We start from the raw sequence: 16,251 nt of genomic DNA on the forward strand, positions 1-16,251 counted from the left end.
TTTTCATATTCATTTCTCACAATACTGATTTAAACTCTGAAATTGATTTAGTATTTACCTTCTTTTTTCCCTTTCTCAACTGTTTTCATTTCAGAGCAGAACTATTGTGAGGGGTGATGACAGTGTGAAGAGTGAATAGTAGAAGATAGTATGTAGTGTAGTAGAAGATAATAGTAATAATAATTATAGTAGTAGTATAGTTGAAGTTATAGTTGTAGCTAATCGCTGAAGAGGAAAAGAAAGAGAAAGAAGATATGCGAAATACATGCATCTATATATATATACATATAAAAATAGTGGTAGCGAGAGTATAATGGAAAGAGGTAAGAATAGACGAAGATATAAACAAAGATAATATAATAATAAAGAAATAATAAACGAGTGCATTACAACTATCCACAGCAGTAAGAGACAAATCATTCAATACAAAGTCATTTCATACAGATGATGATGAAAAGTATAAATCATCATTTATATTCAATTATTATTTTATAATTTGAGAATCAATTATGTATTGTTCTGAAGCAAGTTTCTCATAAAACAATTACTCATTCAACTTTTAAAATATGAGTTTGTGATGTTGAAATAAACTCAAATCTGAATGACATTGAAAATATTCTTTTATGATTTTTAAATCATTAATGTATATTTCATATTTTATATATTAAATTCAATCAGAGATTTGATTCTTGTATTTCATTCACAATTATCATATATGTTTAAAACTTCTTCATTGATTATCAAGATTATTTTTATTGATTTTTTAATGAGTGACACATTGAACAGTTAGAACTATTATATTTCATTCATAAATTTTAAAGTTTTCATTGTCTGTTTCTCAGCCATTCTTTTTCACATCAAGCAGACTCTGCAACAGCACTTCATTCATTGTTGAATTTTATAAAATATATGCACAAGAGATGGATTGAGAGGCAGATTGAAATAAAAATTGAAATGCAGATTGAAATGTGAATTGAGTGAATTGAACAGATTGATGATGAAGAGTAATTAAAATTATCAACTGAGTGAAATCTCCTTTAATTATTATTGGCAGCAGAGGCAATGTGGCAGGCATAATGATGGCAGAAGCAGATGAAGATGAGTTATATCATTGACTTGATGAAATTGAAACATCTTTCAATTCAAAAAACTCATCATTATTTGAAAACTGACTGTTCAGCATCTTGCACAGCTCTCTCATACAAAATAGATGAAATTGAAATGGAATAAGAAAGTCAGCAGATCATCACTGTGTGTATTTGATTATTATGTTAAAACCACTATGATTTTAGAGTGGCAATCAAGGTTTGAAAAATCAACACCAGCGGCACGCTAATATCCACTTTTTGCGTGCAGGTTTTGCGAGATTGTACGTGCCACCGAACACGGCCTTAGAAGTATACTATTACTGACAAATATTGCTGATGAAATATTAGAACGATTAAGCGCAGCAAAATTTGAAACCACTTTAACCCTGAGCTTCATGACGTGGATGGATAGATTGCCTGGTGATAGACTAACAGATATTTAGAGCTTTTAGTGATGAATGCTTAATTTGCAAGACTCTGCTTACTGATAGTTATTGTGATGCTTAGGTTGGGGGCCTAGGCACTCCCCAGGGGGTTTAACTATTCATAAGGTACATACAGGCTCCAATAATAGCGGCGGCTGTTCTTGTGTAATGCCCTTGCCTGCCGTACCTGGTTGATCATTACACTAGGGTTCTCATTGCAGTGGATTTCAGGGAAAAAATGATGCACGTTGATTTGAGCTTATTTTTTTTATACAGTCTCAAGGGTTGTTTGTCTGTTGAACTCTTCCTTCAGAAGGTGGTCATAAACCTTCCCTATGATGCTGCCTAGCATTATTTATAGTAGGTATCTTTACGGACTTCTAAAGTTCAATAGACTCCTGGTGGTACTTGAGGTCTCTGACTTCTTCAATCGATTCGAAAACTTTGATGGAATTGGCTATGCATCGTACAGGATTGATATCCTCGATATACTGGCTTACGGCGTGAAAGGCGGACTGATAGAGGGAGGTTTTGACAACGGTCAAAAAGAGTCAAGAGATAGCCGAATGACGAGCCGGAGTGGGATCGGATGGATATGGTAAAGGGGTTATACCTGATATTCACTTTTGAATTGCCCAAGGACGTTTCCTCCTGTGGGGGATAATCCTCAGTATGTTCTTGATATGGACGCGAGAGCAGGTATTTAGGCAATAGAATCTGCCGAGTGCGTAACTTGGTTGCAAATTTTCAGGCTTCCTAACCATGACACGGACAGCAAAGATCTCAGTGCAGTCATTCGAGTGTGTGGCTTGAGTCCGATCCAACCAATAAGGTAAGAAAATTCCCCAGGCAATGCGATGTTCTAGCTTAGTATTGATGAATCCAGTGTTCCGCCAAAATTACCTTTCCGAGATTGATGATTTTGGGAATTGGGCATTACCCTACATGTTTGATTTCATCCATGAACATGCGCTGGGGGATTCAATCCATCACTGTGATAGATTACATGCAGAAGCTTTCCAGTCTTTGAAACCTGGTGAGTATCTTGAACTCCAATCACTTGAGCTGGAGACTATGTACCTCACTGGTGGCAACTTTCGCTGGAGAGCTTTGATGGTGAATTCTGCTAACTCGAGTAAGAAATACTCAGTGAAGTGTTTTGCCTTTCAGCGAGTACTGAGTGAAAATGAGACTCTAAACTTCGTAGTTGACACTCACGCCTTTAAAGCACGTTGAGTTTTCATAATCCTCAACACCACCACAAGGGGTGCCTATAAGAGCTGTGCTGTGTACTAGTATTCATCAATCCACTTCGTTAACCGAGCAACTATCCGTTTATTCAGAGCCTGGTATAACGTAACGGAGTGCAATCCCTGATTGAACCTTGAAGAGGTGAGGAATGTTTCGTCCACATATGAAGGATCTTGAAACAACTCCTTTTCTTGACAAAAGCTGTGTGTGCACGATGTACCGTCACTGAACGACCATGGGATTTATATTAATAACTAGCTAACTTCCCGACTTCTAGAACTAACGATTAAAATCTAACTGCTCAAAGGCTCTAGAAGAGATTTCCCCCAATCATGGGCCAGACAGCGCTTACAGTTCCTCATTCCGGCTGGAGCAGAGTTATTTTAAGTGTTCCTTGGTGCGAAAATATGGTACAGCTGCTCGACATAGTAGTATACGGGGTGCATAGATTATGCTTGTGAAGGATCTTACTCCTTGCCCTCGTCTGCTTGCACGGAGTACGGAAGCTGGGTAATTATACCTGAAAGAAAGGATTAAAGGCTTTGATAGTTGCGATCGAAGAGATCGAAGAGACTGGCTCATACCACCAGCCAATTTCCCAACAACTTGTTTTTGAAGTTTTCAAGACAATGCAGAGAAGGAAATGAAAAAAAAAAAAAAAAAAAAAAGCAAAGAAATTGGAACCTCCGAGAGGAGAGGGGAAAACGTCCGTGCAATACACACCGAAAAGCCACATTTTCCTGGCGTTACATTTTCATTTACTTCTTCTTGCCTTTGCCAGGACCTTGAATAATTGAAATTGCACTCCCCTACGAATAAGACGGCTGACGTGGTCGAGAGGTCGAGAGTGCCATGATCAGGTGCAAGGCGAACAGCCAGTTCGACACCCATGAACGCCTCCTCAAGATCTGTCGATCTCTTGATCTGTCGTTCTGTCGTAGCCTCTGTCATCATTATGATTTCAAGCAACTCCGCAGCGCTGCCGTCCTGCAACTGAAGGCGAGGAAAGAGCATAGAAAATGTGGCCAGGTCCAAATGTTGATATTGGGCCAATCAGAACCTACGCATGCTGGTCAAAAGTAAGCGTCGAACCCTCGCAAGCGGAAGGTATTTTTGGTTCTTTCATGCATGAGCATTAGCCGGCGTCGTTTTCGGCCGGTCCAATAGACGCTGCGACAGCCACGAATTGTTGGTTGGTAACCGTTTACAAACGGACACGGTGTCATGGGTTTGAAGAAGATGAATGCGGGTCGATAAATCCATCAATTTTTGGTCCGGGAAGAAATGCCGGCGATGGATGAGGATTCGGAGGAATTACAGTTTTGCAGCCTCTTCATTTTAAAATTACACCTAAGCAACGGTTGACGGCCACTTCTTCGATCATTTAAACGTTTCTCACCACCACACTCTCCACTCTCTCCGCTCTCCCCACTAGCGGGCGAGACCCTGTGACGCTGGGGGTGAAAAAAAGGGCCAAAGGGTTCGATGGGGACTTCTTGCGTGTCCGTGAGAAATACAGAAGATACTCTTACCCTTGACTCAATCGGATAGTTACTTTTGAATCCGCCAGGATATGACTCGGGAAAACTGAATATGGCCAGAAAAGGGAAGGAGCATGTCTCAGGAGACAGGGACAAGAGAGTACTGCATTGATACCTGGTCCAAATAATGGGATATAACCAAGCCCGTCCCAGTGCAGAGCTGACACTTCATCCAATAACGCTCAACAAAGCACCAACATTCACCTTCAGCCGTACCACCCCTCGGTTCTCTGAGAGCCTCCTCGTTTGTCCTTTCGCCCCAGCCTTCTCCATTATTTCCTCACTCACTGCTACCTCTCCTCTTTCCCATTGTGCTTGGTTGATCCTCTTGTGAACTTTGAATCACTGAATCACTGAATCTCGATTTTTTATATCGTTGCTTGAGTTCTTCGATATACATCAATCGAAACTCCCAAGCAACTGGAAGCGAACAGTGAGGAATTGTTGACCGGCAAGAGCATCATGAGCGGAGGGCCAGGAGATTTCACCGGCGGAACGGGCCCAATAGCGACACCTTCACCGTCAATAAAAACAGGCCCGGCCACCCATACCATTTCAGTTGCGCCAAAGCAGAGTCCACACGGGTACGAGCCAAACTCCATTGAAGCAGATGTAGGAGATGAAATTGTCTTCGAGTTCTATCCGTCGAACCATTCGGTGGTGAGGGCCGATTTCGACGCTCCGTGTGTGCCAGCAACCCATGATGTATTCTTTTCAGGGCATTTCGAATTAGATAGTTATGCAACAGTCAGTTTTCTTTCCTGTTTCTCGCATTCCTTTCTCTTCCATTACCCCATTCGATATGGCTAGATGTTACTGACTCTGTTTCTCTCTTCTTAGCCTAAAATATGGACCTGGACGGTTGATACTGCGGAGGTATATCCTTCTTTTCCCTTTTCTTTTGGTCTTCCGGGCTTCGCTTTCTTTCATCTCAGTTTCCTGAGGTTCATCTCAGTTTCCTGAGGGAGGAAAGTAAAGCAAGTCGTCCCTCACTAACAGAACTCCTTAGCCGACTTTCTTCTACTGTACTGCGATTGGTTCATGCATGACCAACGGAATGGTTGGCGCGATCAATCCGGTATGTAAAAAACTCTCATAGTCCGCGATGCAAAAAAAAAAAAAAAAAAAAAAAAAAAAAGCAAAAAGGAAATAAAAAAATCCTCTCATTCCATGGCAAACATCTAGCTAACAAACATGACCCGTTCAACCGCCCTCCCACGCAAAAACAGAATGAAACCATGTCCTGGGAAAAGCAATACAATAAAGCCAAGCGGGCGCCGTTCCAACTGGAACCGGGCCAGAGCCCACCAGCCGAAGGTCGAGAAGGAGGTCATTCCACAGACACACCCCAAGATCCATCCCCCCACGACCACTCTCTAAGCGGCGGCGCCATTGCCGGCATCGTTGTCGGTGCGGTAGTCGGCCTCGCCGTACTCGGCGCCCTCTTCTTCCTCCTAGGCCGCCTGGATATTTACCGCAAATGGGTCCGGTCCGAAGATGGCACCAGCGCTGACCGCACGCGGCGATGGGCGTTATCGGCCAGCGGCGGCGGGTGGTCAACAGGCGCGAAAAGCGAGGTTGGTGGCGCGCCGCCAAGCGAGATGGGTACAACTGCCGTGGGTTCGCAACCGGGTCATATGAGCTACATGAGCGCGGACAGTTCATTGAATAACCGACAATCGACCGCTGGGTTTAACCCATCTTCCCCTCCGCAGTCATGGGGCTGGGGTAAGCAAGGCGGTGGGAATATCAATGGCGTTGTGGAGTCGAATAGACCAGCGGATATTCCGGAACACGTAGCACAGGAGTTGAGCGGTGATGGGACAGGCAACTTTGCTGAACTTGATGCCGGGACTTACCTTCCTCCTGCGCCGAGGAAGTGGTAGTTGGGGCGCTCAGTTGTATCCGATGGAGAATGGGCATGGGCTTAATGCTAGAACGGGGTTTTATCTCTTTTGTTTTCCTGTCATGTTTTTGCTAAGGTGTTACTATTATGGGTGTGTTTATACAGAAACTTATGGGAATTGCTTTTTATTTCAATATCGATCAAATTTTGCCTTTTTTTTTTTCGGGTTTTCCCTTTCTGTGCTTAACCTTTCCTTCTCATCAACTCCCCCGTATCTCCTTGTCGTTTCGATAGTTTTATGACTGGATGAACGGGGTCACCAATGCCAGACAAGAAATATAGACGAATTTGTACATGTACAGCACGTACATCATATGATATTTATAATTTTTTGAAACATTGGAATTCCACACTAGGAACGTCCTTTCTGCCGCTGGTGGTTTTGCTCAAGGAGTGTTGAGACTGCACGTGGGAAATTCATCGGGTGATGTTCATCCTGAATTTGATGTGATGGAGGCATCTCATCTCAAAAGCATAACTGCTCGCCCTGAGGTGGTGCAGCCAAGAAACCAGCAGCAGCAGGAACAAAAGAAGGGGGAAAAGGGAGGCGTTTGGGTTTCACGACCTCGCTGCCGGCGTGGATTCAGGGGTAAATGGGAAACAAAACAAATTAGGGCTCAGGTCAGTAAACCAGCCATCGAGAGAGACTTGTATGATGCAGTTGAGCTCGTTGAGAAAAGACAGGGCTTCCTACAACCGACTGTTAGTTATGCATAACTGGGAAAAGCGCCGATTGTCATTCTTTACTGAGAAAGGCAGGGCTACATACGTTGGAGGTACGGAAGATAGTTAGTTACCCAAAGGTGTCTCCCTGTAAATACGATAGGCCGCTTTGATTGAGTCTTGATAACTAACTAACTAGTTATTTTAACTGGCAGTTGATGAGTCGGTACAATTTGACCTCCTACAGAATGAACAACAGCACAGTTGTTGGCTCATTAATCTGATGTTTGACAACACACAAGGTCAAAAACCATATGAGAGAGGCACTCAGTACCAGAAAGAAGGACAGGCTATCATCCAATTTTCAGTGCTGGGCCTTTATTGCTTTTCTCATTAATGCTACTAATACTACTCCGTACAGATTAATTCCAAGGTTGACTTGGCAACTCACACATAGTCGAATCTAGACGGACACATAAGGCCGCCCAGTAAAAGGGCATTTGAAAAAAGATTAACTCATACACGATCTCTTTTATTTTCTCTCCAGCATCCGATGTAAAAAATCCCAGGGAATATAAAAAGACAAGGGGCCGAAATATGAGGTACGAACCACAAGTATCTATGGAAATCAAGAGGAGAAAGGAAAAGGGGGACAGACGGGACAGAGAGCCCGAGGTATCGCTGATGACATGCCCACAGAGGAAAGCCAAAAAAAAAGTTAGAAGATTAAAAGAAAACCAAAAGGGAACGAAAATGTCGCAAGAGATGTACGCCGCAAACCATCTATCCGTAAGCGATAACAGACATACGACCATGAATACTATGACTCCGCAATCGCATTCTTAACCCACTTCTCCAACCCACCCCGCGCAATAATCTCCTGCACATTTGGCGGCAACTCGCCAACCTTGTGAGTCCATTTTTCCCCGCCCTCACCCTCCTGCACTTCAATCCGACTCCTCCTTACATCCCACGTCAACGTCCACCCGGTTCTTCGTGTGAGCGCCTTTTTGCCAGCTCCGGTACTGCTAAACGACTCCCTCAACCGCTGAATCAGCCTCGGTACCTCCAACCCCATCAGCGCATTGTTGATACTATTGCGCGAGAAAATATTGCCAAAGCTCCCCGCAACGACGAGCGGGATGCGCTTGGCCAGGATGGCGGTGGCGGCCTGTTCGCGCGAGCTGCCGCAGCCGAAGTTGTAGCCTGTGACGAGGATGTCGCCGGCGCGGGTGAGTTGGGAGAAGGCGGCGTCGTAGTTGGACATGCAGACTTGGGCCATTTGGTCGGTGGAGATGTTGTCTTGGTAGGTGTATTTGCCGGGGTAGATGCCGTCGGTGTTTATGTTGTCGGCGTCGCAGAAGATGATTTCGCCAGAGACGCATTCAGGGAAGCCTGGGAAGAGCTCAGTGAGAGCGCTGGAGTCAGTTCCTGGTTCTTCTTGTTGTTTTGATTGCTGGGAGGGTTGAGATGTTGAGGTTGATGATATGGCTTCGTTGCCGTAGATCTTCTCCGCATCTTCGACCATGTTATCAAGCTGGCCGATGACGTTAGCAATGGCTTCTTCAGCGGTAAGCATCCTATCCTCTTCCTTGATGCCAACTCCCTCTCCGCGACTAACGCCAGCCCAACCCTCTGGCTTTTCGTACCATCCCGGCCCGCTAATTGTGCCGCGCAGCGCGCTGGCGGCGACGACTTCGGGACTAGCAAGGTAGGCCTTTGCTTCCGTACTGCCCATGCGGCCCTTGAAGTTGCGATTTGTGGCGCTGATGCCTACTTCGCCTGGCTCCAGGAGACCAGTGCCTAGGCCGATGCAAGGTCCGCAACCGGCCGGGAGTGGTTGAGCCCCTGCTTCAACAAGGACTTGCCAGTCTCCAGCCTCCTCTGCAGCGTTCTGTTCAGGGATAGAGGCGGCAGCAATGTAAAATTTGACGCCATCTGCTAGCTTTGGAATTTTTCCGTCATTTTTCTCCGCCGCCTGCCTAAAGACCTTCGCAGCAGCGGCCAGGTCAGACGCTCTGGAGTTCGTGCAAGAGACAAGATACGCTTTGTTAACTTTGATATCTTGTGCTTCTAGCTTGTCTAATGGAGTAGCAACTTTGACTGAATTGGGGCCGGAGACGTAGGGAGCCAGTGTAGAGAGGTCTAGAGAGAGTTCTTTGGAGTACTTGGCACCCTTGTCCGCAGCCAGCGGTCGCTCTAACACCTTATCCAGTTGAGAATGTGTGAAGCGTGTATTTGCCGAGCTTGGAAGGCCGTTCACAGATGAGACCCACATAGCTGCGGCTGTTGCTTTGGATCTCAGCCAACCTTTCAAAATGTTGTCGACAGGGAAGATGCCAGCAAGAGCACCCCACTCAGTAGTCATATTGGCAATTGTGAGTCTATCATCGATCGCTAAACTTCTCATGGTTTCCTCCGATCCCGTGAATTCAATGGCGTGATTAAGGACATCGTCCTTGTCGAACAGGCCACATAGAGCAACAATCACATCTTTACCCGTAACACCCTTGGGTAAAACACCAGTAAAGTTAACTTTCGCGACTGGAGGGATCTGCCACCAAGTCTTCCCCGTAGCCCAGATACTTGCCGCATCTGTCCGCACCACAGGGGTACCGAGACATCCCACGCCTCCGTACATGTTGGAGTGGCTATCAGACGCTACCACCAGGGTGCCAGGCCAAGCATACCCTTCTTCAACCATGATCTGATGACCAATGCCGCGCCCTGCAGGATAAAAATCCACACCATGAGTCTTTGCAAACTGTTCAATCTGCTGATACTTGAGCAAATTCTTCTCCGACTTATTCTGTACATCATGGTCGAGAGTCATGACGATCTGCTTGCGATCCTGAAGCTTGGAGGCACCGATGGACATGAATTTGAGGGCCACGGGCCATGAATTGTCATGGGTCATGCATTTGTAAGGCGAGATGGTGACATAGTCGCCAGACCGCACCTTTTTGCCTGGCGCTAGGCCGACGGAATACTTTTGGACGATTTTCTCGACGAGGGTCTGTGGTTCTGGGGCGGTCGCGGATTCAAGAGAGGAGAGAATGGCGGCAGTGGAAGGGTCCTCCCGCTGGGAGTGGAATACGTCTGGGTGGAAAGTCCATGTTGAAGCGGAGAATGGACGGTAGCATCGTTGGACTGACAATGGGGTTCGTGGGAGAATTCGAGGACTATGGGTTGCGGCGAAAGACCGGATCTATGGAGACTTGTTAGGAGGGGGCAATCAAGTTACGGCCTTGGAAAACAAATTGGCAACGTACAATCATGATGGCAGTGGGTAATATGATAAACCCCACTGCTGGTAGTTGGATGTAGCATTGATATGACGCCGCGATATTGAGTTGACGTTTTTATATATTTTTTTCGCACAGCCAATGAAACCTTGTGCTTACTCAGTTAACGTAATCCGGCATCGATAACTAACTAACTGGTTATAGTTAGTTGAATTAGTTACATTAAGGAAATAGCTTGTTGCTGTATTATCTGTCTTTCAAACATCACCTATCTGAGCAAGTTTCATACAACATTTCATGGCATCAGTTGAAGTGGCAGAAGTTGAATCAGTCAGTGACAGTATATTGAGATAAATTTGGTTGATCAAAGACATGTCAAGGAAATTTAATTGAAAAAACAGCTGCCTCAGACCACTTCAGAAACTTCAGACCTGGTTTTCTAGAAGAAGTGTTGCAGACTTTAGCTTACTTCTGACCCTTTTTATAATTCCTCCTCTGTAGATTTGAAGCAGGTTAATATGTTTTTTTCAGACTCAGAGGTGCTGCTGACCTGTCCGACCTTATAAACGTATGATAATTACAAATTCATTACATGCATCTGATTTATTTAAACCCTGATGAGGATTGATGTGTTGATGTTGTAGCTGCCAGAGGACAGAGTGTGAAAGGGTATTTCAGACATGCAAACTTGGTGATTGAAGTGATTATAGTGAGTCCAATGTATTTCATTATTAATTTGCAATATACATCACACAAAACAACCCTCATGATTAAGTCCTTCCTTTGCCATTCTTAGGTTTCTAGGTCACCGAAAGTACTGACTTGTCTTATCGAATACCCCATTGACAAAGCCATATTTCTGTAGTTCAAGAGATTTAAAAAAGTCAGTCAAAAGCAAGCATAACGGTGAAGGAAGCAGAGGAGACAGGCAATAAAATCAGCCATCTCAGCCATAAGCTCCTTCTCATCAGCAATCCATCCTTTCTGCCTCTCTGTAAGCTCTCCATTAAATGTTTGCGCCCGGTCAAAATCTATCCAGATTGCCCTTTCTGGATCCTCTTCCACAATCATCATATTTCTGGGATGAACATCATCGTGATAAACCAGTGCGTTATGGATTGCATTCAACCCATCAACAAAGTTTTTCATTCTGCTCTCATTGTAATTGGTCCATCTCAACTCCTTCATGTTGGGAATGTATTCTAATAGAATGGCTGTGGGCGGATATTCATCTTTGACAAAGAACTTAAGATGTGGTAGGCATTGCGTTGGATCAATATTTTCAATTGTTCCATGGAACTGAGAAGGTATACCCCGGGCACAAACTCCAGCATGTGTCAGGCGTCGATACGCTGTTGCTTCGCAGATAAAGAGGTTTGTTTCGCGGATCTTGGAGTCCCATGGCCATGGTGCTGTAGAGAGCGTCAGGAAATATTTCTGCGAGAGAGCCAAGCCAGCGCAAAGTCTAACCCACCACTTTCATGGTACGGAGTACAGTCACCAAGAATATCACAGAATAGTCTCGTTTCGCTAGCTGCTTCTGGAACATGATCTCAGCTACTTTGACATCTGTAAACTCCATGGTAATTTTTGAATATTGGGCCTAGAAAGCTAGTTCAATGAATCGACATAGAGGATCCGCAGTTTTTGATTGAGGAAAAAGGTGTGTCGTTGCACATGAGTACGCACCCTAGTATTATATTATCCTAAGGTTGACGTTGCTGCCTGATGAAGCAAAAGCTGCTAATCCTTTCCAAGTCATTTAACAGTCATATGTGGGTGTGAACGGGTGTGAAATGTCTCTCAATATGAACTGTACATCTGACATTATAAGCTTCAACAAGCTGTCAGCATGCTCACCAGTGCCTAGCAAAACCATCCTTTGTGAACGACCGGGTTATCAAAGAATATTTACACATCAAGATGGAGACCCTATCTGTCGAGATAGTCATAACGATACTTGAAAATCTTTCAAAAGAAACCCTGAAGGTCGTTCGATTGACTTCGAAAGAGCTGAGTGCTCTGGCTTCGCCGCTCCTCTTCAGCAGGGTATATGCTTCGTCCCATCTTCATGACCTGGAAGTGCTCTCTTCAATCTCTCGACACCCAGTTCTAAGTCTCTACGTTCGGGAAATTGTGTTTTGTGGAATGTTCTTCCATTCCTCTGGCATAAAAACAAACAACAAATCGATTCCGGAAGATGATTTGAAGAACGGCCGTCAATACTATAAAAGCCGCCTTGACGAGCAAAATGAAACTATGTCTAGTAAAGAGGATCTCGTGATTATCTCCACGGCTCTTGCAAGGATGCCTAATATCCAAATGGTTGTGCTCACAAACCACTGGCTTCCTACAAGGGATCTTTTGAATCATTGCGATTACGAAACGAGGGTTTATGGGCCGGAGGGTCAATACGGGGAGGGTCCATACGGGGATGCGAGATCCGGTGGACCATTATCTCGTTGTTACCCTCGTTTTGCTGAGAAACCTGATGGATGGCAACAGTTAATCCCGGGGAAAATTAGCAGGTACATACGCATCGACCACGGTTTTACGGTTATGTGTCAAGCGCAGTCTATCGCCCAAGTACCAGTCCAAATGCTCTCGATCGACTATACTGATCCAGTGATGATGGATACGGCTGCGGTACCCGGCATTTCTGTTGGCTCGTTCTGTGTAACATTACGCATGTTGAGCCATTTCATTAATGCCTTTAGACATCTTCGGAAAATGTCTTTCGGTCTCTTCCTAAACGGTTTCGACCATGATTGTGATATGAGTGATGATATGGATAACCATACTGACGAGTGGCTGGCGCTGATGGAAGAGAATGTGGTAAAAGTATTCACCGCAGCCACCGACTTGGAAGAGTTGGCTATCGATTTTACTGATAGCATGCATCGCATAACATTAAATAACTTTTGGGGCGATCATACCTGGCATCGCCTTCATTCACTTAAGCTCTTTCGCAAAAGAATGTACCAAAATGAAATGGTTGAATTAATACGTCGCCATTGCAAGACACTCGAGGTTCTCCATCTCTATTCTATCGTTATTCACGGTGGGGGTTGGCCAGAGGTAGCAGATGTCATGCGAGAATGCGTTGCTCTACGGTCACTCTCTTTTGGTCGCCTGGGAGAGCGAGTGGACCATAACAATGTTAAACCCGTTATAATAGAGAACTTGGAGGATTATGTTCTTCGCGGTGGGTTAGGTCCGATCTACGATCCAGATTACCGCCCACAGACTCCGACTTGCGCATCCCTACTATAAGATTAACTAGGTTGAACGGCCATACGTTCTGGGAGTGGGTTCCAATATGATGCATATTGTAGAGCACTAGTCTGCAATAGGAAGCCTAGGGGCGCCATCACTTGTGTAACCTCCAACAGTTTTGTTTGTTGTTGCGGACGATATACGGCGTACGGTTCATCCCGTACCCAACAGCTTTAATGACGCTTAGGGATCATATATTTTTCTCGCGCACATCCTCCGGCGTGTAAATCTGCGCTTCCGCACTTTTGCAAACTCGTGAAGCAAACTTTTGAGCCCCGACTTCCACTTTCCTGCATGCTCGGCATCATGGCTTCACGTATTACGATATCGATACTTGATTTGGAAACACTAATGCCAAGTGACCTAGAAGGAGTGAGGTAGGCGATCGTCTTCTATCGAGTCTAATGTTTGAGATAACCTGCTGACTCCAGGAAGATGGATCAATAGGCCAGATGAACAAGATTGGACCGAAGAGCATATTCTCAGGCTGAGGTATCTATAAACCTGTTCTTTAGAATCTTTTCATAGTGCGATATGGGTGCTGAGATCTCTCCGTCTCAAAGGAGATTGTCAATAAGCGATATCTACACCACCCGTTAGATTTAGCAGCGCTGGAGCACAAACTTGAGTAAGACGGTTTTCAGGTCTTTCTACTCCTCGTGGGTCGTTCGGCCCCGGCCTCATTGGATATGCTATCTAAAGTTGCTATAGAAATATCCCATCAACACCCAGCACTCGAAGCTCCCAGAGTCGCTCGGCAAGTCAAACGCCAATATATCGCTCTCCAACCCATACTCCATCTCCCCGCCAAGTAAGCGAAGAATCCCGCCGCAAGGTTGAGAAGTGGTACAATGATCTCATACAAATGGGCGGCAGACCGGCCTATCCGTTCGAGCTCGCATTCGCTCATCCAAGAGCTTACAAAGAACACGCAGATATCATAAACAGCTTGGGATCGGCTCCAGGCGAGTTTCTTCAACAGAAAAATGCATGGATTAGATTTCGAAAATCTCAGCGTTGGAACCGCAGAATCGAAGAAATATTCGCCCAGGACCAGCGGGACGTGACTGAATACAGACAGAAGGAAAACATCAAGGGTGATGTTGGATGAGTGGAAAGGGTACCATTTCTGCGAGCACCGGAAACTAGGTGATATGAGGATAAAGGCAGAGCAGGGTCGCCAGCCACGGGAGCAAGAGCGGAAGGAATGGGAGGCAGCCAATGGAACAGGGAGAAATATAGATCCTAACGAGCCATCCAACATAGCGTGGATATATCGAAATGCGGCAGAAACGGAACTACCCGAGTTTACCGTTTTCCTGAATTGGATAGAACAGCAACTGCCGAAAATCGCACAAGAAGAATTCGACAACGACAAATCAGGGGGCGTATTGGATGCTTCGAATTCGGCCGAGATGTCTGAAACAGCGATGAGTCGAGACACGGCGGTTTCTGCGCGCTTAAGCAAAAAGAGCAATTGTATATCGAATAACGGTGTACTGAGTGCTCCACGCTCCATTCTCAACCCAGTCGATGCGCGGAGACTTTCCAAAGCCGGCCGGAAGACATAAAAACTCGTCCATGACAAACGCCGGCTTCAGGACATGCCATTGTCCGATACATCTTCCGTAATTCTCAGACGCAATGGCGTGAGGAAAACCACCGAAGAACAGATGACGACAGCACAGCGGGATGCGATGTTTCAGAGCTCTGCAAATATGGCATCTTCAGTTGAACCGGCACCATTGCATAGGAGCCAGCGAATTAAAGACCTGGAAGCCAAGAAAAATAATCAATCCCGAATCATGCAGAATGTGGTTCCACATACGGATCGGACATCCCATTCCAAGGGAAAGCCTAAGAGGCAGGAGTCAAGGTATCGGAATCCACCTCCACAAGTTACCACCACGGGGATCAGAAAATCCCGAGTAACTAAAAGAAGCAATTCTTCCCGTGTTGCGTTGCAATGCGGTAAATAACCAGCGCCCTTGTCCATCATACCATTTCCATTCTAGGAATTACCGTCTTTGGAGGAATGTACCTCATCCGAGGCTGCTAACTCCCTCACCGGTTATGCCAACACTAACCCGCCAAAAGGGAACCTAGCAAAGGGAATCATCAGATTTATTCTTCTTTCGGTTGACATTAGCGCCATCCCCCCTCTGGTTATTGGGCTCACGTTGGCAGGTAGCAATGCGCCTGAAGAAATGCCACCGTGAACAGCTTGCACCCCAGGCATGAGTTTACCAAAAAGTTCCCGTTAAAACATATTTTGCCTGTTGGAGTTCCTCTATAATCTTATGCTAAGAATGTGGCGCAAGCAACGCCACTTATATTGGCTTGAAGGGGACGAGGGAGCTCGTTGATTTCATCGTTAGGGACGTCGGTTGTCCGAAACCCATCTGTTTCAAAGAGTGACTGCGTGCAAAGCAACCAGGTGACATGCCGTGAAGAGAGAGAAATGTCGATCTCAGGACGAAAGCACACCGGTCTAGAGATTCCATCCGATCCAAACAACAGTGTATAGAATTTGAGAACATTTGCACGATGAAGTACTACTTACTAGCAGACGAGTGGAGCTGGTCGAGATAATTGCCTCAGCATGAAGCTCCAGGGAAAGCCATCACTTCTGCGAAGGGACCATGGTAGTTTGGTATTCTTATTATTTTCTAAGGGATATCACAATTTTCAATGTATATATTTGAATCGGAGGCAATACACAAAACACGAGGAGACGGGTGAGGAATATGGCTGGTCACTTTGGAAGGGGGAAATAGTTCGGCGCGTAGTAATGGTTATCAAAGAGGATAGGATAGGCATTGAGTGTTAGCAGGTTATTCTATGGTATCATATAAA

At 45.3% G+C, this 16,251-nt stretch overlaps 3 protein-coding genes across 3 annotated transcripts; 1 reads left to right on the forward strand and 2 right to left on the reverse strand.

Annotated features, from left to right (window-relative positions):
* Positions 1-4,767: 4,767 nt before the first annotated feature.
* HCAG_06853 (predicted protein) lies at positions 4,768-6,191 on the forward strand (the record flags this gene model as incomplete). The annotated part of the gene is made up of 4 exons (XM_001539198.1): positions 4,768-4,965; positions 5,146-5,181; positions 5,315-5,383; positions 5,535-6,191. The coding sequence occupies 4 exons, from the start codon at positions 4,768-4,770 to the stop codon at positions 6,189-6,191; spliced, it is 960 nt and encodes a 319-aa protein (XP_001539248.1).
* Positions 6,192-7,694: 1,503 nt separating this feature from the next.
* HCAG_06854 (homoaconitase, mitochondrial precursor) lies at positions 7,695-10,152 on the reverse strand (the record flags this gene model as incomplete). The annotated part of the gene is made up of 2 exons (XM_001539199.1): positions 7,695-10,082; positions 10,147-10,152. 2 exons carry the CDS (start codon positions 10,150-10,152, stop codon positions 7,695-7,697), a joined length of 2,394 nt encoding a protein of 797 aa, XP_001539249.1.
* Positions 10,153-10,544: 392 nt separating this feature from the next.
* HCAG_06855 (predicted protein) lies at positions 10,545-11,701 on the reverse strand (the record flags this gene model as incomplete). Its single annotated transcript, XM_001539200.1, has 5 exons — positions 10,545-10,558; positions 10,589-10,614; positions 10,938-10,978; positions 11,446-11,531; positions 11,590-11,701. The coding sequence occupies 5 exons, from the start codon at positions 11,699-11,701 to the stop codon at positions 10,545-10,547; spliced, it is 279 nt and encodes a 92-aa protein (XP_001539250.1).
* Positions 11,702-16,251: the final 4,550 nt, after the last annotated feature.

The sequence above is a fragment of the Histoplasma capsulatum genome, genomic scaffold (genome assembly GCF_000149585.1).
Source record: "Histoplasma capsulatum NAm1 scaffold_6 genomic scaffold, whole genome shotgun sequence".
In the NCBI taxonomy this organism is placed as follows: Eukaryota; Fungi; Ascomycota; class Eurotiomycetes; order Onygenales; family Ajellomycetaceae; genus Histoplasma; species Histoplasma mississippiense.